This window comes from Meleagris gallopavo, chromosome 5, assembly GCF_000146605.3.
Source record: "Meleagris gallopavo isolate NT-WF06-2002-E0010 breed Aviagen turkey brand Nicholas breeding stock chromosome 5, Turkey_5.1, whole genome shotgun sequence".
Taxonomy (NCBI): domain Eukaryota; kingdom Metazoa; phylum Chordata; class Aves; order Galliformes; family Phasianidae; genus Meleagris; species Meleagris gallopavo.
Genome location: NC_015015.2, coordinates 20,814,988 through 20,837,672, shown reverse-complemented (window position 1 = coordinate 20,837,672; position 22,685 = coordinate 20,814,988). Strand labels below are relative to the sequence as shown.

Genomic DNA, 22,685 nt, shown 5'->3' with positions numbered 1-22,685 from the left:
GTGTTGGCTGACATCCAGCTTCACACTGTACAACCCAGCCAAGTAATTCAGGAAGGCATTTCAGGTTTTAACGCAGAAAAATCACTGGACACCTCAGCCTTGGCAGGTAGGACTTTGATTCAGTTTGAACCTACCAGCTAGTTTTCATTTGATTAAAGTACCTTAAATCAGAGTTTGTAACAAATTCAAGAGCTCTTTCAGCATGTAAAATAGTTCCCCAGATAGTACCTTTTTCTTCAAATCAGAGGTAATTTAAAAATTAATCCAAGCAGCTTGCAGACATGATGGCAGCACTCACTTCCTTGCTCTTACACATAGTACAGCAAGGAACTCACTTTTGCCAAGCTTTCTCTCATATGACAAAACTGTAGGTAAACAACTCTGGATTCTGCACACCTGCACTTATCAACAAGTGCTGAGTGGTGTAACTTCATTGTCACTATTATGTGTAGTATATGTCCAACTAACACATATTGGCCTGCACTTTCATTTACTGGTCAGATATACCTTGAGAAGAGCAAAATTGGTGTAACCTACATGTACTACTGGGGATTCCTAGCATGTCATTTTTCAGGACTGACCAAAAAAAATGTTTGAGTTCCTAAGTGCAACTGCATAAAGATCTGCTGAGGTCTACCAACCATTCAGATATAAGACTCAGAGGAAATGGAAATTAAAGACTCAGAAAAAGATGTCAGGCTGAAGAAGAGTCTCACCATTGAGGGGATGACTTATGGAACGAGACAGGTGCAGACAGGACGAGACAGGCCAGAAGCTGGACGTAAAGAAATGTGATGGGATCGTGAGGCGGTTCACAAAGACAGGAGACAGAAGGGGGAAGATAAGAGATGGGTATCCATGCACACCTGAGACCTGTGCCAAGGCAGTTACAGATGTAGGAGACCTCGGCCTGATGGGGTCTAGTGGGCAAAGTCCAGGTTGGTTGTCTAGCACACAGGCGATGCCGGTGGTCCTCTCCTTACAACTGGGCAGTGTGCTTTCAGGAGACTTCAGTTGCCGGATCTCTGAAAACTCCCTCAGTTTTAGATTTGTGACCCCCGGCTCAAACTGGCAACCTGTCCTTGCAATTGGACTCTCTACTGGGTTCTCCTTAGCAAGTCCTGTTGAATTCTCTCTACCAGGAACCAGAGTCCCAGCAGCTTGATTCTCCTTCTTGGAGGTTCGAACCTCAGGGAATGAGGATTTCTTTTTACAGGCCCCAGCAGGTGACTGGGGAGACTGTGGCTCAAGCAGGGTTTTGGTTTTGGTAGTGGGTGAGAAGGAGGCCAGTGTGGGTCTATCCGGCAATGGCTTAGGAATGTCGAGAATCAGGTGTGCTCGGTTTGATGATGCCAACTTGCTGTGAAAGGACTTGGGAGACAAGCAGTTTACAACTGGCTGAAGTGCTGGCTTCACTGGAAAATTTTCTTTTACTGTTAACTTCATCTTCTCAGCATCTGCCGTGGGACTGAACTGTGTCTTCTCTGCTGCTGGAGGGCTAGTTCTCCCATCAGTCAACACATCGGTGGAGCAACCAAGGTACAGATTTTCCCCTACAGATATGCTCCTTGACATCTTAGCCCGGAAGCTGGTTGTAGGGTTCATGTAGGACTTTGGTTTTGCAGCCCTGACATCTTTGGCCAGCAGAGCACCAGATCCATCCATCTTCAACAGACTGGATGATAACGCCCTGCAATTATTAGGTCTGGGATCCTTCTCAACCACCATAAGAGTATGAGGACGCTGCTTGGCAGAAGATACCACTCCAGGACCCTTATCTGTGAAAATTAAACAGACAAACATGCCAAAAACAGACAAGAGCCTGCAGTGAATTCCCAAACTGGAAAGCAACAGGGCTGCTTCATTCCATGTGCCTCAGCTCAGCCCCCGGAGGAAGTGTACAAAATCACTACTTCAGGTTAATATTATCAAGCCTCAACACTTTCTTTTTTCCCCATCCCTCATCTTGCTCGCACACTGTTGCTTACCTAAGGGGAGACCTGCTCTTAAAGCATATAGCCAGAACACCTCAGACCACCATGACTGTTAACTGAGAAGGCAGAGGAAGCAGGCAAAAACTGTCAGTTCTCTAATCCACTCACATATGCATGGAATTGTGGTGATAAGTTTTGTTTTTTAAAAACAAACTTAGTGCTTACCGATAGCTCCATTGAGTTGACTGTTTCAAAACTGGGGTTCTTTCACTTCTTTGACACAGAGTGCATATATACCGTAAGCCCCCCTCTTACTGCACTCTTTTTCCCTTTTTCCTCCCCTCCTCACCCTAGGGAGTTTCACTTTTTGTCTGGAGCAACCACTCACGGCAGAAGGAGATTTCTTTGCAAACAGCCAGTTCCACCCTTGGCATTTCTCCCCCAAAAGATGCCAGACAAATATCAGAAACTACTAATTAGGAGACCAGCATCTGTGCTACAAAGCAAAAATATTTTCCCTTGATGGGCTGAGAATTAAAAGACACGCAAAGTCTGTAGCTCAGAAGACAAAAGACAAATTTAATCTCCACTCAAACCTCCCCATTTCATTTCTGAATTTATATCATCATTCCAGTTGGAGTCCTTACCCTCATGAACAAGGTCGTGAACTGACTGTGCCTTTCTCATCACTGCATTCACAGGGCCTTCTGGAAAGGATGCAATAACTCGTCCAGGAGCCATACCAACTCTGCTGGTCTCCAAGGCCGACTTGCGTTTTTTCTGGGCATAAACAGCCCGATGCAAATTTACATTATCCAAGAGGCAGCTGTTTTCCAAAGAATCAGCAGAATGGCTGCTGTCATTTTTCAACAGGTCTTGAGTAAGTCGACTGGTTGGAGCTGGAGACTCAATGGACTTTGAATCCAGTATCAGATTCGATGAGGAGAGTGACAAGCGCCTAGAGAAAGCAATGAAGAAATCCTAACTGAAACAAGTACATGTGATGCCCTGGACAACCAAGCACATGCATTAAACCAGTTTAAAAACCTTTCCTTTCCCTACCTCGACTTTTAAAAAGGCAGAATTGCCCTAAGCTCTTAACAGTTCTATTTATTCCTGGGTGTACTGATCTTAAAGCATTCTAAACCAGGCTACTCAATCACAAGTGGCACTGAGACAATTTTTCAGGGAGGGACTTCGTAAAAGGTGAAGGCAAGATAGAAGGAAAAGTTCCAGGCAGAGGAAGAATGGGTAAAGTCAGGTCATGTCTCTTCTCTCAGCTCACCTTACTAACAATAAATTATTTTACATTCCAAGATACTCCAAGACAAAGTAATTACACTTTTGTGGACTTATCAAAGTATTATTACTATGAAAGTTCACCAGTATCTTCAAGAGAAAAGTCTTGTTTGAAATGGTGAGGAAACAAGTACAGAGGGCTTACCTCAGAAAGGAGGCAACTTTTAGTTTGGTATGTTTGACAGACAGATTAAAAGTATGGAAGTCTTTATAATTTAGAACTACTTCACTTACTACACCTCTGAAGTGCCAGTAACTTCCTTCATTCACCATTGCAAGTTTCCAGAAGCTTACAAAATAACTAACCACTGACTTTCTTCTTAAACACGAGGTTTCAATGCAAGATAGACTAAGAAGCACTCCTGACAGCAGCAACAGCTGCATCTCAATAAAGCAATGATAAAAAAAAATTCCATAATGTGATGAATCTAGACGTAGCTGGTAAACACAGGTGTACTTAAGTCCAGCTCCATTCTATACAAGTAAATTAAATTAATTTAAGCCAAGATTCCTTGTTGTTATTTTGGAGGAATAAGAAGGAGGTTTTTGTTTTAAACATTTATTTGTATCAACAGAAGTATTTATACCACCACTACCTTTTGTTCCTCTCTCTTTTTTTTTTTTTAAACCAAAGGAAAAAAGTTCAGAGAGGCCTTCTGAGATGCTTTAGAGTTGAGGACTTTTTGGAAGTATAATATTCCCACGGGACTTTGTACGAGACTGGAATATCCTATGAAGGCATGGGACTGAGAAATGAGGCTGAGTCAAGAAAGGACTGTAAAAACAAAGGAAAAGTTGACAAGCCTACTTTCATTGTCCAAGCTGAATGAAATGCAAAAGAATAAACACAGCATAAATGGTCAAGAGTAAATTAGATGATAGTGATTCCTGCAGCTTAATCAATCAAGCTATTAATCATAAAACACTTAATCAGATTTTCAAAAGAGGAAAAAGAACAAAATAACAGTAATGCTTTAGGAAGAAACCAAACAGCTATAGTGACAAAGGACAGCACGTCCAAAATACAACCAACCTCCTGGGTGCAAAAGTCTGCTTTCTTATTTGGCCTACTACAAGACCTCGCCACACTAGTAAAAACAGACAGACAGACACTCAAAACAAGCAGAATCATACCTGAGAGCTGGAGACTGGGAAAGAAAGCGAGATGAAATGCTGAGGTTTTCAGTTCTTTCCAGACTCCTACATGAACCACCTAAACATTTTGGTTAAATGAGAGGAGGAAAAAAATAAAAAAAAAAAGGAGCAATTTAGTTACAGAACAAATAAACATTCTGATATATGCATTTTCTCCTCACAGAGACTGTTGAATGCATTCCCCTCTCCCCCCATATTCAAGAGGATTTTTTGAGCTAAAACAACAGAATTAAATAATTTCATTGCCTTTGCCTTTTCTGTTCTACTTAGATTACTCTGCCTTAAACTGCTAATCTCCCTAAAGGGTATGCCTCCTCCTTTTTCTCTTCCCTTTGTGTTCCATCTTGCCTGTAGGACTGTGAGGTACTGGTATCAAGCAGGAAACAAATCAATCAACTGGAAAAAAAATAGTACTAGTAAAACAGATAGCTCACACAGATACTGCTACATGCAACCATTATCAATACTAGAAAGATACGCTTTGTTCTAGAATTGGTCAACAGAGATTAACCAGCTCCTTTGCCACTCTGATGTCTCCTCTTATTCTATCCCTCCACCCAGTATTTCAGCCTTTTCTTTTGTGACATTTGTTATGTCTTAATATACCACTAGAGGCCACTACACGCCACCTATGGGGACACACATATACAATCAATAGCCATATAAACTATGAAAAACTAGTGCTAGAACAAGAGAACCGCTTTTCAGGATTCTGGGGACAATACTTAACCCAAACTAACACAGACTTCAATCTGATCCACAGAGACTTAAACACACACAACAACAGACTTGTCAGATGCCTCTCATCTTCAAGCATCTCTTCACTAAATCCCTGTTTCCCCCTCCTTATACGTTTCTACACAGCAGAATGTCCTCACAGAGAAAGTGCTCGGACTAAGCAGAGAGCTTTACCTTTTCCATCAGTGCTGTCCAGGGTCCCAAAATGCTGCTTGAGGAACTTCTCCTGATCAGGTGCCTGAGGAATTTCTCCCACTGGCACGTTGGTACCCACATCCTCCTCTCCTTCCTCTCCCTCCAGATCTGAGATGCCGTCCACACTCAGGGGCTCAGTGCTTTCAGAATCTGGGAAAAGGCACAAACCAAAAAGAAAATACAAGCTGCAACAGTATAATCACAGTAATGTCAGATTAAAAATGATATTCAGCAAATATGCTAAGTTAAGCAACTTAAATCTAAAGTGTTACAGTTACCAAGTCAATCAGCATTAAGTCCAAATTCTCTGTTCTAACACCCAAGCAGCACAGCCTATGGGATAATCAATACCAAGCCTGTCTCCGCTAGCTAGTGAGAGAAAAAGTCAAAGGTTTACACAGCAAGAGCACTTCAACCAAGTGCTTCTACAGTGCCTTCACTGAAGTCCCTGCTCAGAAGAGCCTGAATCTTTACAGCACTACTAGCACAAGTAACAGGAATGTGACCTCAGCTCAGTTCATGAAGAGGATCGAGTACTTAAGAGACCAGGATCACAGCTGATAAACATAGCACAACACAGTTCAACCAAGTTCCTGCAGTGTTTCATATCAGGTACAAATTATAATACCTTTGCATCTTACCTTCATTTGGATGGTCTGGGCTGGAAAGACGACTGCTGCTGTAATCTACAGAGCAGGCACTGTCTGGACTGTGTTTGTCTGGACATCCATTGGTCTGATAACTTCTATTTAGCTTGCCATGGGGCAGTGCTTTTACCTGGTACTCGCTACAAGAGACAGGAAAGATACAGCACTAGAAGAGACTTGTTTTAGATGTAAAGAAGAGTACAGTCTAACTTTAAGGCCTTACCTGTGTTAATAACCTTGATTACAAAATTAAGGCTTTAAAGAGAAAAAGAAGTTTACTTCTTTCATGATTATACATTTTTTTGCATTTCATTAAGCTTGGACAGTGAAGTCTCAAGGGGATTGTCTGACTTTTTGGGTGTTTTCAGTTTCCCATGATTACAAGGTATCTGTAGTAATACTCCCCTGGCTTGATTTCCAGTACAGTTGAAAAACAAGCAGTGGTCTACTTGCTGAAAACAAGACTAAGATCGGGCACATGATACAAACTCCAGTTTGTCAGAGATTTTAGCCCTAATACAGTAATTTTTTTCATGTTTACAACCCATTTCTTTGAGTCACTTTAGTGTTACAGAACAGAGAAGATCTGAGCATGACTAATTTACTGAAGAATATCATATAAAAATACAGTACTGTATGACGGAGTTCCTCATTTCTTTTATGACTTTATGAGTCATTCTCTGTTGAGTGACACAGATGCTGTTCTTTCTGCCTTGGGGACAATACAAGGTAGACTGCAGAAGTCACTCAATGGAACTGAATGGCAAGTACAGTGTGTAAAATGTGCATACTTCAAGATATGTCCAGCCCAAATCAAACATCAACAAAATGCCTCCATTTCTTACATGCTGGAACAGCATGTGGGTTTGTCCATACTGTTATCAAAGTGAAGTTTAAGAAGTAAATCAAGAGAAACTGAGAAAAAAAACTAGCAGCTTCAACTGCAAAATCTTGGCATGTACTCTCTTGTGTAAAAGTCTGTCTAAAGCTATCAGCTCATTCTTTGCAACAGAGGAGGAAGAGACATAAGAAATTAAACAGTTATTAGCATCAGGTTAAGAAGGGAAGAATAATATTTGGGAAGGAAAAATGGCACATGAAATAATACAGAAAATTCAGTAAGGTAAAATTCAAACAGAAGAAACAGCAGAGGAAGGATAAAGGTTCTCCACTGTCTCCAGCATCCCAGCAAATTCTAACTCATGTAGCCTATTACATTTTCCACAACAGTGTCATCACATACTACATGTGTTAGATTCTAGCCTAATTTGGTTTGAAATTATCAGAAATGATAGTGTCGCATCATTTCTCCTAGGCAGATGTTTCACTATTGTGTATACATCACTGTTGGATGGTTTTCCAGCTTTCAAATTTTCTCTTGCTTATTTCAACCCAGACAAGGGAGAAAGCAAAATACTGGAAGAGGCTGCTAACACACAGCCTCAGATGAAAGATTATTTTAATGGTGCCCTCTTCGTTTCAGCCTTCCTTAGCACCAGGATGTCACAAAACCCTCAACTAAATGCACGTGGCATCCAATAGACAGTAAGTCAACTCAGCCAAGTTACCATATAAGCTACAAGCAACCTAAAACAAGAAAGGTGTAAGCCATACGCAACGGAAGGCTTATTTTGTTTTTAACCTGCTAGGGTCTGTGGGATGGATTTCATCTTGCTCAGGGTAGATTACACACTCCTCACTCTCAGATGGTTCCAGTTCCTGAGAGAAAATACCCTCTTCACAAGACAGGAGCCGAATCACTTGAGGCCGTACACAAGATCGGTTGTCTTGGGGAGCTATTGAGCTTCCAACCTAGTAAAAAATACAGAATATTAGATATTAACAGTGTTTTTACTTCAAGTCAGTAGCTGTTGTACAGAGCTAGAAAGTACATATTACAGCATAGAATATAATTTAAAAAATCTGAGATTAGAAGGCAACACGCCCATGTCTCTCCTCCTCCTCATCTAGGAAGTTTGATTGTTGTAGTTTCCTATTCTAATTTTGGTTTGTAATCCCTTAAAATTCTACAGTGAATGCTAGACTCCTTACACCTCTCTGTCCTCACAAGAGAAGCATAAGCTACCTCGAAGCAGGTGCTTCTGTTACTTTTTCCAGACTGATGAGGCATAGTTCAGAAAAGTCTGTGGGTCAAAGCTAAAAATTACTGGCTGATTTGTACATAGTGAGTCCAAAACTCTCCTCAAGTCACAAAGTTACAAAAGAAGAAAAAGCTAATGAGGGTAGGCACCAGGACAGGCTGTTACTGGAAAACAGGTATTAATCTTCTGAAGTATTCAACACATTATGTGTTATGAAGTATTGAAGTAAGAACATGTTACTTGCTGTGGCTAAGAGACAGAGATCATGGCTATGTTTCAAGGATGACAAAAATCTAGCACAACTCACAGCTAAGGGTCTCATTTGAGTCACAATTCAATACACTGGAGATAGTTTTCCTAAAAGGAAATTGGGCACACATGTATGTAATTCCACACTCAGCTTGTTTTAACCACAAGTAATCAAGGAACTAAGAGAAAATACAAGGTATTGCGTCTTTGGAAGGAAACCTTGATCCCATACGTGTTCTGCTCTGAGTACTAACAACTACAGAGCTGAGCAGTCTTCTCAGAAGGCATTTTTAGTTCCATTTCAAGATATAAAGAATAGCATCATACAGTAATAAATACAGAACAGAGGCAGGACAGATGTAAACAGAGGCAGGACAGATGTACTTGAGGTAGATTCACCTCCAGCAAGAAGCACCACCCTTACTTTGTTGATGTGCACAGGGAGATCTGCATGTTCTTCTCTATCATCCCCATTGCTGTTTTGAGACAATGAATCTCGACTTGGAGAACGGGAAACAGAGAAAGACTCCAACTGACGCAAGTCAAGCATGGATTTCACAGTCATTTCTATATTGTTGGTTGGCTGGGACCAGCGCCCACGCTGTCGAGGCACTTTGCTCATTGGTGCCTCCGAACGCTGGATTGCTGCTATCTCTTTGGCCTAAAGGAATTGAAAGAAAGACAGTCTTAAGGATTCAGCTCTGCTGACAGAAAAACAGGACAGAAGACATGCAGCCCGTAGCAAAACACCATTATATCAGTTTTCATAAAAGCCCCAAAGCTCTCCAACAGTTTAAATTTCCTCCCTTAATCTTAAAGGTATTAAGGTAAAGATTACAGTTTTGTTGCAGTTTTTTGCATGATTCAGCATTTAAGTGCCTCACTCACATCTAAGGATATGGTGAGCTTCAATTCTACATGACATTCAGTCCAGAAATGAAGGGGACCAAAGCATAACATCTGATGGAAGGATACAGATGTAGAGATTTGAAGTTTTGAAGTGAAATAGTCTCTTAACTAGGCATGATTTCAACATCCCCAAATCATTCTTCACTGAGGAGCTTCTCAATCATTTCCCACTGCAGCTGTACCTTTTCCAGTAGTGTAAATGAAGAATTTTTAATCTATATATGAATTTCTTTTCCACTTTCCCAGTCATTAGAACTACAATTTGGAGGTTTAGCAACTCACCCTCCTCATTTCCCAATGGGAAAGGCTTCTTGAGAGGGTAAGATCTGGATCTGGAATGGGAAAAAGATATATACCGGGTTGACATCCTTGGCCAGCAGTTTGCCTTTTTAAAAGACCTCTTACCTCATTTTTCTCCACTGCAGCATTCCTATACCACCTGAAACCATGCACCGCTGTGAAAACTTGTGCGCTACTGAATTGTTATATCAAATTTCTAACAGACAATTTGACATATGGTTTTCTCTGACTCAGCAGAACATTTGTCCATCAAAGGTTGGGGGAAAAAAAAGTTCCAGTACACTGGATTTCTGTGGACAGTAGAACAAGCCCCAGGGCTCCAATTCAAAAACTGCCTAAGGAGTTGGAACTAGCAGGAAACTTGGCAATTTAACAACTGAGCTCTGAAATACACCCTGTTTAGATGCTGGAATTGGCAACATTACCTAGTGTTGCTGAACCATTCATTTGTGTTTTGGACTTCCTCTTTCTTCCCATACCTTATTGTCCCTAATCCAACATCTTGTCTCTTCCCCACTTCACACACATAACATTTTTTCTCAATCTCTGCCCATGCCCCTCTTCCATTATTACCTGAGTCTCTCTCAGTGTTGCAGTTGGACTGAACATGGAACGACTGCAGCCCACTTAATTCATCTTCGTCGTTCCCTTCATCTTCACCATCCTTGTCACTGTCTGATGAAAGTGCTGGCACAGAGGATAGGGCAGAGATGGATTCATGCCTGGGAGGTAGGAATTTGAAAGAATATTACAGTCTGTCTCCAGAACTGTTCACCATTTAAAATCCTGCAGTTTTCCATCTTACCCCCACCACAGATAACACTCAGAAGGTGTCTCCACTCTAACAAACACCCCTAGTTCTAGCAAAATTCATTCCTTGAGAAATAAGGTGAGTTAAACCCTGCAAACCTGTGTGTAGAACCTTCTACAGAAATTCTCTCTTATGCATGGAAGGATCATAGAAATTAGAGCAAAAGTAAACGAGCCAGAGCAGTTCAAGTGGAATGAAACTTGGCTTTCCTTTTCAGAGCCAGGACAGTACAGCATATTTGAAAGTCAAGTGTTTTTCCCACCCTTAAGCATTTTCTCTCCAGAATTATTTTACACATCAAAAATTTCATAGACATATTCTCTGTTTGACACTAACTAGATATATGGCAAATTATCACATAGGAATCAGTTCACATCAAGGTCTGCACCATGCAGCCCACACACTGTAAGAGTGCCATGCTGCATTTTTTAACCTTAAGGCACAAGGAATAATGTAAAACAAACTTTGGGAAGATCTTTAATCAAAGTAGATCAAACAAGCATTTCCACACAGACTTCAGAGACACAAGCACAGAATTTCCCAACAAGTAAGGACACTTACCTGCACCAATCTATTATCTCTCTCTCTCTCTCCTTTTTTTTTTCCTCCCTTTTTCCTGTCCCTCCCATCACCCCTTCATTCAATAGAACCAAATGATTTAATCCACTTTGGATAATAATTAAACAAATGAAGAATCCAAAAATAAATTTGAGTAGCATCCACTCTATGGCCTTAAGCTGCAGTGCCAAACTCATAATTAGTGACGTTTATAAGATATTGCTGCTGGGTGTTGAGTACCAAGCACTACTCATGAGATAAATATAGTTCATCTACCAGATACAGAATAGCCTGGCCAGGAACCAAGTTCTCCTGCAGCTGACAGATAGCAGACAATATTAAAACATAGTTTTAACACTAGTTAAGGTATTATAATTTTTTCCTCTTCCCACATAGTGGCATGATTTTAATTTGCATTTTGTTAGGAGTGGCTGAGCAATAATTACCCAGTTTTTTCAGATGAGCTTTAAAGTGTGCTGTGCTGGCAAAAGAAGAATGAACTGACAGTGTAGTCTGATGAGTCCTCAAGTGAAATGGTTTCATGTTGGCTGTACTATCTATTTTTGACATTTGAGTTTGTCAGCCTCTTCATCTTTTCCATGGTCTTCTTAAGAGTCCATCTTGTCATTCTCATGTTCTTGTGTCTGAGCAGGGGAATCCCAGTGAAGTGCAAGCTATGAGGTGATTTATCTTGCAAGGCGTATTATATTTATATATGGCAGGCAATATTAATTTTGTATCAGTGACTCTGACAGCATCTTTCTGCTTGTGCTTATTAGGCTTGTATGAGTGGTCTATGAAGGAAAAAGGGCTGAATTATTAGACCTCTTAACATCTAACTGCTTGGTTGTTTCACTCCTTTGCTAAGGAGCTACTCCCTTCTAGCACCATGCCTGGGTCTTGCACTCTGTGGTTTCTGCAGGGACTGACAGCAAAGGTTGATGGCAGGGCTGGACCTTCAGTTAGAAAGTCATTAGGATACTTATATAATACAGAGTACATAAGTGCCACATGGAGCTCTAGTTTTAAAACATCTAAGGCTAGGGTACTCTGTATTATTTTACATGTCCCGAATTTAACCCTTCTTTCTTTTTTTAAAATAACACAAGAACAAAACACAAGAATGTCAACTATCCATTTAAATAGATGTGTTATCAGTATTGCCACTCTGATCTTGTCCTACTTAAATTGTCAGTTTTAGATGCCCATTTATCAAACTTTAACATCTTATGTGGTACAGCACACCAGCAGATTCCACCCTCTGTCAATGCCTGAGAGTTTTAAAATGAAAGTAACCCAACTTTTCCTGACAGAAAGATCACAGTGCTGCTGCTTTCAGAGCTTCCCTCGTGTTAAAACCAAGGCAGCTCAACTCAGACACCACTTTTGATCTGGCATCAAAAGCCTAACCTGTTCTGAGACATGGAAACTACACAGCTTTCCAGGACTGGACTAAAGCCCCACTGAGAATTTGATAAGGAGCAGCTCTTTCCAACTAGATCTAAGGGCACACTGTACTTCTTTGGAAAGCATATGTTAATTTTAGACAATTTAATTTGGATACCATTTCTATCTCCTGCTATTTATACTAGTGCTTTAACCAGTCACAGAAAAAGTGACTTTTAAAATCAAAATGTATAAACAAGGCTATAATCCCTCTAAGCATTCCATAATAAAATCAATTTAAAACTTCCAAAAATTTGAGACAAGTTTTTCTAAACAATAAATGGATCAAAGTCAAAACTGTATTAAAAGGATTCTACATGACTCCTTTGCTGAAAACACAAATGTCTCAAAACCAAAATGTATCAGCAACATCAGCTGACTACAAGCACTTCATCCCGAACAATGAAAGCTTCTTGTGCTCAGTAGATATGAGAAAAGCAAACATCAGCAATTCTTCAACTAACAGAACTGGAAGGTATGTGGAAAACTGTGGGTCATACAGGTCAGATTAGTTCCAAAATAAACCAACGTCCCATCAAAGGAGACGGAGAAAACATTCAGAGCAGAAGCTTTAGTCTCTCTAGAAGTTATTGGAGGTATTAAAAAAAGCTAGGACTTGGTTTGGAAAGATTGGATGGGGAAAGGTTATGAGAGAGGATTACAAAACCTTGGAGATGACAGATAGCTGGATGCAGAACTACAGTTTAAAGCTCACAAAGCCAGGGAACTTTCAACAAAACTAGCAGAAGTGTAGTTTAAAACAGAAAAAAAATGTTTATTTCCATAGAGAGAAGCGAACTCCTGTATCTTATCACAATGTGGGGGTGCAGAGGCAGAGAATATTACAAAGTTCCAAAGGGATTTATACAAATTCAGTGAACAATGACCAAATACTAAAGGGAACACGCAGATGCACCTCCTAACACCCCAGATGCAACAACTGAGCATAAAGTGAGCACACTGCAAAGGTCCACATAACAAGGCTCTCAAGTGTTTCACTAAATGGACACGGAATACTGCCCTTTATGAACCAGTGGTTTGACCCAGAAAGGCATGTTCTGTGTTTACATTCCAGAGGTTATTCACCTGGGTTAATCTCTGCCCTGTCAGTTACAGCTGGACAGAGTGTGCTTTTGTTCCAGCTTCCCACTGCCTCCTCAGCTCCATTCTTCTTCCTCAGTATTATTTTGGTTATTCATCTTCCCATACTCTCACATTATGGAACTAGTAGAATGTATTACTACCCCCATCAAATTCTAGCAATACCATTCTAGACAAAACGTAGTCAAACAAACGACATACTATCAGGGACAGGGTTTTCTTATGCTACTGTGAGTCTTTTTGAGACAACAGGTTTTATATCACTAAGTGTAACACCACTGCAACCAACCCATATAGACTCAAAACACAACCAGAACAGATACAAAGCATCTACAAAACCAGATTCATTTGTTTCTCTTCTCCCACCTCAGTAATGCTGGTCCAATAGGCTCTTCCTCCATATTCAGTCCCAATCCAAAATGCTCTCGAGTTACGTTTTTGTTGATCTCCCTAGACCACAGCAGTCGATCAAAACTGAAAACAAGCTTTCGAAGCTGACCAAACAAGAAGAATCCACGCTTGCAAAGAGGTTACCAAACAAGTTTAATAAAGTGCTGAAGTTGGCGTGGCACTAACACCGCCCTTTAGCAAGCATGTGTGACGGAAGCAAGTATCACCTAATGCAGAAGAGAACTGGGATTATCTGTCACAGGCTGAGCCTCAGTAGGGTAAGGCTGCAGCTGCTGGAATAATGGAGTCTGCTATAAAAAGCACATAGCTTGACAGTTCCAGAATTTTGGCTAGAAAAAAGGCTTCACGAGTTCTCTTATATCATTACTGAAAACAATTCCTAGGCAAGAGCTGTTTCAAGAATGAGCAGATCAAGACCTTCCCAAATGAAACTATGCAGACAGACTTGTTCAAATGCCACTTGCTCCTTAAGGGAGTGGGAAGTTCCTTGTGATATCTAACAACCAGTATGGTAAGTCCTCCAATGCTTCGGCACCTTTATATCCCAAACTCAAATTGTAGATATTTGGAGAAGAAAACTGTGAGACATAGCATCAAAAAGCTCTGTTTATACTTTTTTTTTCCCCCCACTTTGATCCCACTTTTCAGCACTCCTTCCTGCATTGTTTTTGGTCAAGTGAGTCTCAGCTACATACTAACTACAGAGAAACTAAACACATTACATTAGTAATTCATAGTTCTCTGCCACTCATGTTCTGTATAAAAACAGGGTCTGTTTTTAAGCATGTCTTTTTAAAGAAAAAATATCACCAGATAAACTTAGATCTATTCAGTTTGTAGGCTGTGGTAGTTTGCTTTTAGATATGTTGTTCACTGAGCAAAAGTAATAGCATGATTCGGCTGGCAAGAACTTCTCATGGAAATTATTTTTATGTTTATTATTTATAATTAAAGGTGACCTCCTCCAAAGCCTCTTGAAAATAGTTGAAGAAACAGCACAACTGTAAGAACTCTTTCAGAATTATAATCAACACGGCTAACTCATACAGCTCACAGGCATATTTCAGTACTGGCACTGCAGAAAATGGTCTCTACATTGCATTTCAGCCTAGACCCACAGAACTTTATTCATGAAGCAGCTATTCTTCCCTGGTAGGACGCCCTGTACTAATCTCAGTACTGCTAGATAAACTGCTTATTAGAAGTTTCTGACCACATCAGTAAACTAAATTAAGACATCAGTGACATTATATGCATACTGCAATCAGTGAAGCAACATTAAGTAAGCCTGTCTGGAAGACTATAGTCAGGTTTCCATATCCAAAGGAAAGGCACAAATACCACAAGAGAACAGTCAGAACTTTTCAAATACTATCAGTGGAAACAGAAGAAACTTTTCAGTTGAACCCCAGTGCCATACTTTTCATTTTAAGCCCTACAAAGCCAACAAGCTCCTTTCAGTCTATTCTGCTCACCTCATAAGTCCAGCTGTCTTGTGTGGAGGAGACTTTTCTGCCTGCTTCCCTCTCTGCTTCATGTCAGATAGTCGCTGCCGCATGTTGATGGTCATCTCTGAGCTCAGACGCCAGATGAAGATACAACTGAAAGAAGGAAAGATGAAGCTGGGTTTAAGTCTCAGTTCAGTTTATTGAAATTATCAATTCCCTTTGCGAAGGCAAACAAGACTTTCGAGTTGTGGTAGGGAGAAACACAGAGTAGCAGCATCATGGAAACTCAATCCCACCACATGCCTCATGACAAAAAGGTAAAACCTCTGCCTGGCAAAGGTTCCCTATGGACTAGAGTAACTGCAGAGTTTTGTACAGTCTCATATCTGATCTTGTACCTTTATTCCTCTATCTGACCAGCTTTTCAAAAGTGTTTAAGATAAGGAAGCAAACAGTGTCATCTCACTGATCGCCTTTTCTTCAGAAATCTGGCTTAAAAAAAAATTCCGCATCATATTAAAGAATATAGTATTTCATCTTCAGGTAATGGAAAATAAAGCAACCAGTATTTTTTTTAAAATATAATCTCAGTGTTAACTAATTCTTTTCATCTCACCCATCTTTCCTGTCTAGCTGGATGTACTTACACTGATGTAGAAACAGAGGTGGTGTTACTGCTATCACTTAGAATATCCTGCATGCTACTTTGGAATCCAAAGAGAATTTAAACAAGTTCTTCAAGAACTGGCAGTGTAATCATCTTCATTGGTACTCCAGTTCACCAAGGAACTTTCAACAAGAGCCTTTCCCTTTTTCCTTGCTCACTTGCAAAAATTCATCTGCTCTGCCATTTTGAACAACTATCATGAATTTTTAGTCTCTTGGACCAGAGAAAAAATGCCAAAAGCAACAGTATCTTCTCTGCTTACCTTGTCTCATATAAAGGTATTTTAAAAGGTTTCATTTTCATGCTACACCAAAAGGAAACACAAACAAGAAGAAAGTCTGTGGATATATTCCCAAAAAGCTGACAATTCTCACCCCTCAGTCCTACTTGTTTTTGTGTGACAAAGTTCAGGAACATCACTCCCAGCTATTCAAGTCATGTACAGACACAGAAGCTTCTCATCAACAGCTGTCATTCCCCTCCTCAGATTTTTAGCAAAGAGAAAGTTGTGAGGCACTGCATCTGGGCGCTATGGCAACCCTAGGCAGCCAGCTGCTTCTCCTCAAACAGCAGCTCTCTTGAAAATAACAGCAACTATAATTGGCTTCCAAGACAACACCAAAAAGCAATAAACAAATTCAGAAAGCAAATATGGCTTGTTCATTTATCCCACCCCCACAGCACTCAAACCTAGCAGCAAACAGCATGAACTTGTAAATACACTGCGATTTGACACGAAGCTCTGCATAAGTATGCTTCTACTATCCCTTTTACTTTATTTTGTTCCCTCCCTTGCAGTAATTTTCTCTCATGTCTCTCAGCCCTTGTGCTCTTCTTCACCTCCATTTTTCTTTCTATTCTGTTTCATTCTTTACACATGTGTGTGAACAAACTATTTTCCTCTGTTCTCTTTTGAAAAAACACGATTTCTCTTGTCCTTACAGCTAAGTTCTTCATGTATCCCCTTCTCATTTCTCATCTCCACCTCCCCCACACCCCTAGTGGAGAAAATGACACTCATGGCAATGAGGGAACATTGCGCTAAAATCACAAGGATAACTGAGTATCTCAAACCTTCCATGTTCTGGAATTTATCAGATATCTACAACAAAATAAGTCCTTATTCTGCAGCTAGGCTCAGTCTAATGATTACTTACAGTTTTCATGAGCTGATTTAGCTCAATAAATTGGTAGAAACTATAGCTGGGGGGAGGTGGAGGGCTGATTTAGTGATCCACATCACCTTACTGAGGAGTCAGCTGCAAGACAGCTGACTCAGGGGAGCAGGAAAGAGGACCACATCAACAGGAGCAGAAAGATTGGGGACAAGCCTAATCCTTTTTTTGCTAGACAGGCCTGTTCACCTGATGAAAACTCTAGCCTAAGAGACAAAGTTTCGGCAGCACTGTTCATAGTATCACAAAATCCATTACACTGCATTATGTTATAGACCTGGGGGTGGTAAGGCAACAGGCCACATCTTTTGTCTCCTTTCTAGCAGGAACAGTACTTGTACTCAGAAAACCACAACCGAAACACTTCACATGGATGTCTTGCTTTATGGAAGGATAACTTTTGCCAACAGCACTCATTTTGGCTTCAGAAAGCTCCGATGTTTCTTTGGACTTTATAAAACATTACTCATAAATAAATCAACCTAATAGACAAACTAATTCTAATGTAAGATGACAAAGTTTATATCACAAACAAGCAATCCCCTCTTACCTGTCACCAGAAACAGAGATCAGATGTTTGCAGTCATTACTGAATTTCATCCCAGTCACAATTTCTGTTTGAAATAAAGAACAATCAATAAACCTTTCTTTAATTATTCCAATAGGTGGAACAGATAATAAGCCAAATAGAATTTGAATTGCCAAGCTGAAGACAGTAGACAGATTAAAGCAACACTTGACATATCAATATATCCCAATTACCATAAGCATCTAACAAAGAATAGAAAGGCTATCATAAGGCGAAGCATGAAGACTGAAGTTTCTTCTTGTCTATAATGGAATAGCCTCTGCATGGCAAGATCTGATGGTATACACCAAAAAAACAAAGACTACCTTATACAGGCTACTAGTTGTGCAAATAAATACATAGCCTACGAGGCATGCACGTGTGCAAAATTCATTCTAAAAGGGTTTAAATTTGAGTGAAATAAACTACAACTATAACTCAACTATAACTTAGTCCAAAATATCGTCTAGGTAAACTTTGGTAGGGAGAAACCTTCAGAAAGCTTTGACTAGTATTAGATAGTAATATAGGAGAAAAATGCATTTCCAGAAATTTACATGCCCTACCTGAGTGCCCATACATGGTTGCAACACACTCGCCCGAATAGAAATCAAAAATGGAGAGGTTCTTGTCAGAACAACTGGTTGCAATATAAAGCCCAGAGGGATCCGTTTGCACCTGTTAAGGAAGTAAGAGAAGTGTGAAGACTTGTTGATAAAGTTTTTTCAAACTGCATGAAAATGGTCCAGGACTCCAAAAACAGTCACAGCTGTTGACAGAATAAAATGCAAATAGCTCCACTGGACTTCAATTGAGTACCAGGCTGCCCAGCATCACAGAACAAATTTCCAGCCTCAGTAAACCACTAAAACAAACTAGAAAACTATTTCCAACCCAATCAGAGACTAAAGGTACTTACATTAAATGCCTTCATGACTCTGAAGGCACCACTACCAATACACAGGCCCATACTTCTCTTTCCTACCTCCTTCAGAGTACTGGAGGGTCTTATTTTCTTTTACCATAAGGTCAAAACAAAAAAGAAAATTTTAAAAAACATCAGAGCTGCCAGAGTTAAGTGATACCGGAGAAAAATTATCTTTAATGGTGATGTGATCCAGTACCAGATCTGGAGATTGGTGGCCCTGCATCAAATACTTGAATAGGGCTAAAGTCTACACCATATAGTAAATACAGCTATTCTCAACAAATGTTCTGCTTTATACTTTGTAGAACTTAGAGGAATTGAGAGCAAAAGTTTGTGTTTTTTTGAAGGAGTCATTATATTTAAATAATGATAGGTTTCTTTGGCTAAGCAGTATCTTTGGCTTCACATGTCACTGTTCAGGTTTTACTTGCTAACTTGCAATGTATGTAATGATCTCAGAACAACATGCCAAATAAGTTTAAATTCCAGAGACAATTATGATCCCTTTGTTATATAACTGTCCTAAAAATAAACAAAGCAAAATTAATAACAATTGAGATTCCCCACTTGTACTACGCATGAAAAAAAACAAATATTAAAAACAAAGAATCCAGCTTCAAGCAACATTTCAAGATTTGAGAACAAAAACACATAATCAAGTATCTGAGTTTATAAAAGCTTCTCAGGAATTTAATAGACGCAGAGAAAGAGAATTTATCTTCATCTATAAAACAGAAGAGATGACACTGAAGAAAGCTGTTTGCTTTCCCCTCCATTTTTTGACCCAGTTATTTATACCAATCAATGATATTGATAGCCTGTGAAGCTGAACAGAAAAAGATGTTTTAAAAACTATAAAAATTAATAGTGAAAATAAATACAATGAAGAAGCTTGTTTGGTAACTTGAGTTTGGTTCTAACAACTCGTCTTTTCCCTTTGAAGATAAGGATACAACTCTTCCATACCTCAGTGTACCATCATCACTATTAGCACTAACCCTATAACAACACTTGTTTTACCAGGGGAAGAACAAAATGGTAGATGCATGCTCCAAAGCCTAGACATACTCAGCAGGTGTGAAACATGAAGAGACTGTCTAAACAGTACTGGAGTTGTCCTGGACTCTAAGGCCCAAGAACATGAGATTTTTAAGGCAGATGCTTTTTAATTTCATCAACATACAAAGCCACTTGCATTTGCGCCCTGGCAGCAACACTTCTCAAATTCCAGTCAACAGGTGACTCCACCTTAAAAAACTGACAATCAAGAAAGTCACAATGAGATATCTGAAGCAGAAATACAAGGACTAAAGTAAACAGACTGAATTATCTCCTGATGAATATTGTTGCAGTTCTGCTTGCTTTTACAGCATGACCCTGTGTCTCACTTCAGACAGAGGACAGGGAAGTTATAATCATCCACTGATTCTTCCTATTTTAGCCTGATGAAATCCAAACACTTTACCAGTCCTTAAGGACAGAGGTAAAAGGAAGAAGAAGCAGAATAAGGAAAAGCAAAGTAGAGAGCAAGCAAGAAGGGTCAAATAAAAAAAAAAAAAAGGCATTATGTCCAGATTCATATATCATTTTTTGAGCTCTAAGGTGCACTCAGAAGAGTAAGAAAAATAAAAAGGGAAGAAGAAAGAAAACAGCTTACTTTGATGAGGGTGCCATCTTCACCTTGGGATCCCTTGTACAGCTTCTTCTGCTTCCCACTGCTTATGTTGAAGACCCTGAGGGAAAAGTAAGACAACATCACGCATGTTAACCACGTACTGCTCTATGGCTTTTGTCACCAGGAACCTTCTCTCTTTCCGCTCCTCATGACAGGCCTCACCCCTGGGAGCCTCTGCAAACTATAATCACCATTTAAATGTTTAAGAAACAATCAGTAAAGTAATGTAGAGGCCCAAGACTGGATGATTCAGTATCAAGTAGATTATCTGATTTAAAATTCAGGTTTGATTCTCAAGCTTTTCATCAAGAGTAAGTATAGTATCAGGGCACTGCAGAGGAGTCAAGTAAGAGGGAATAAACCTTGTGATACCTTGTAATAGCTAACCATTACATATCAGGAATGGCTGGTAACAAGCTCCATCCAGTTCCACCTCCTACAAAAATACCTGTAGTTTCTTCATACTAAAAGATGTAATGTTTAAGAGAGCAAAACTCTTTATTTACATGAGAATTCAAAAACAAATGACATTTAGCAGTAGCACCGAATTATGTCCAGAACTCTCAGCATCTCACCCAGATACAACAGAAGACACACAACTACAGAGAGTCTCCTTTGCTTTGATGGTAGAAGCAGATTGACAAATGGATTAAAAGGGAACAGATAATGGACTCCACTTGTAAAAGGACAGTCACATCTAGCTCAGTTTTAGGTTCCTTCAGTCCCAGCTACTTCATAGGACACCACAGCTTCTTACTGGACATAGCTTTAAAAGCAAAAATGACCACAGTACAGAAGTTCTTGCCCACAGCTCAGTGGTGTGCTTGCCAAGGAAGGCACACTTTCTCTCCCCAGTAGAAAGACTTTGCTCTGCAGAGCAATGTAGTGAGAAGCCAAGAGCCCAATGGACATTTCTGCATATGTACACTTTGACCTCTGCCTTTCCCCTTACTGATAAAAGAAACAACCTCACTGAGTTTGAGGTGAGACCTCAGAACAAAGTGCTGTGGCAAAGAACCAAGGAATAATGATGGTGCTGGAACTGCGCTGATCGTTCATGATTGCAAGAATATTTTCAAGACAAGAACTGAACCAACCTGATGTTACGATCCTGACAGCCAATAGCTGCATATTTCCAGCTGGGGTCCACATCCATGTCATACAGAGTGGTCTTCCTAACAATGTGATGTGTTCGGGTAAACTGAACTCCTTCCCCTGTCTAAGCATATGGGTAAAATGCTATGTCAAAATCAAGTAGTTAACTAATTATTAAAAACTTCTAAATACAGATGAACCTTATAACACAGACAGCATAAACCCTTCCCACTAACGAGGTCTGCTGGGAGCAGTGTAGCAAACTCCTCCCTCCAGCCCATACTCTTTCACCACTCTTCACAGTATCAGCAGAAAAAAAAGCAGATATCCTAACAGCTCTCTACTTTGCATATTGCTGAGAGAGGTCAGGCTCGTGACAGCTTCATGCTTCACAGAAATAGTTCTCTGAATGTTATCTCTTGTATTGAGACAGAGTGGGAGACAGTGAGGCTGAAACAGCAACAAGCTCTTATATAAACTCTGATATCGCTCTTTAAATTAGTTCCTTTGTGGTGAGATTATTAAAAAAAAAAAAAACCTGAAAAAACAACACACAAAGCTGCAATAATGTTACCTTCTGCGCAGTGCGGAAATAAATGCTCTTGTCTGCCCCACAGCTTATCATTCGCACTTTCCCATCATTGGCTAGAACAAAAATGAAGGAGCCAATCAGAACATAAATACAAATACAAGGTGAAAGAAATGCTTCAATTTATACCACTGCTCTTTTATTCCAGTCCTAATTAATTAAAACTGGCTCCTACCTTAGCAGTAATGATGCTGCAGCAATACAGAAGCCCCTTTTAAGGGACTGAATTTGTTAATACTCCAAGTGCATGCAATATAGAGATCTTACGTAACAGATCAGGATGTAATTCTGTCTTCTCTCCCAGTAACATGCCAGCATTCTTATTCTCTATGTACCATAACACTTTGTGGCAATATGACAAGAAAAAAGTAGGTTACACTCAGTATAAGCTGAAAATGGACAACAGGCACATTTCAGTCATCAAACTCAGTCACATATTTCTTGCTGCCTTCTTTATTTAAGGGTCAAGATTTTTTCTTCCTTTAACACACCAATCTATTCCTTCATCAAAGCAACATCTCAGTGGAATGAAAATGTATCCAATATCACACAAGACCACTTGAACAGCAAGTTAGAGCAAGGTTGCATTTAGCTTATAGAACTGCACAATGGCCTTAGCCACCAAGTCTATGAGTGTGTTTCCTCCATCTTCTGGGAGTTCAGCTTGCTGCATTCAAAGCCAACT

General features: G+C 39.9%; 1 protein-coding gene across 2 annotated transcripts in view; it reads right to left on the bottom strand.

Annotated features, from left to right (window-relative positions):
• Positions 1–22,685, bottom strand: part of MAPKBP1 (mitogen-activated protein kinase binding protein 1) — a 90,660-nt gene that overhangs the window by 7,568 nt on the left and 60,407 nt on the right. Inside the window, exons 14-28 of one of the 2 annotated variants that reach the window (XM_003206484.4) lie at positions 21,986–22,056; positions 21,414–21,535; positions 20,299–20,374; positions 18,280–18,391; positions 17,696–17,759; positions 15,331–15,456; positions 10,102–10,250; positions 9,511–9,560; positions 8,744–8,980; positions 7,611–7,780; positions 5,963–6,108; positions 5,301–5,471; positions 4,368–4,446; positions 2,582–2,892; positions 867–1,778 (exon numbers count right to left, since the gene is read on the bottom strand). In XM_003206484.4, the coding sequence (XP_003206532.1) occupies positions 867–1,778; positions 2,582–2,892; positions 4,368–4,446; positions 5,301–5,471; positions 5,963–6,108; positions 7,611–7,780; positions 8,744–8,980; positions 9,511–9,560; positions 10,102–10,250; positions 15,331–15,456; positions 17,696–17,759; positions 18,280–18,391; positions 20,299–20,374; positions 21,414–21,535; positions 21,986–22,056 (2,796 nt within the window). The remainder of the gene's footprint in view (positions 1–866; positions 1,779–2,581; positions 2,893–4,367; positions 4,447–5,300; positions 5,472–5,962; positions 6,109–7,610; positions 7,781–8,743; positions 8,981–9,510; positions 9,561–10,101; positions 10,251–15,330; positions 15,457–17,695; positions 17,760–18,279; positions 18,392–20,298; positions 20,375–21,413; positions 21,536–21,985; positions 22,057–22,685) is intronic. The other variant, XM_010711306.3, reaches the window with a different exon arrangement.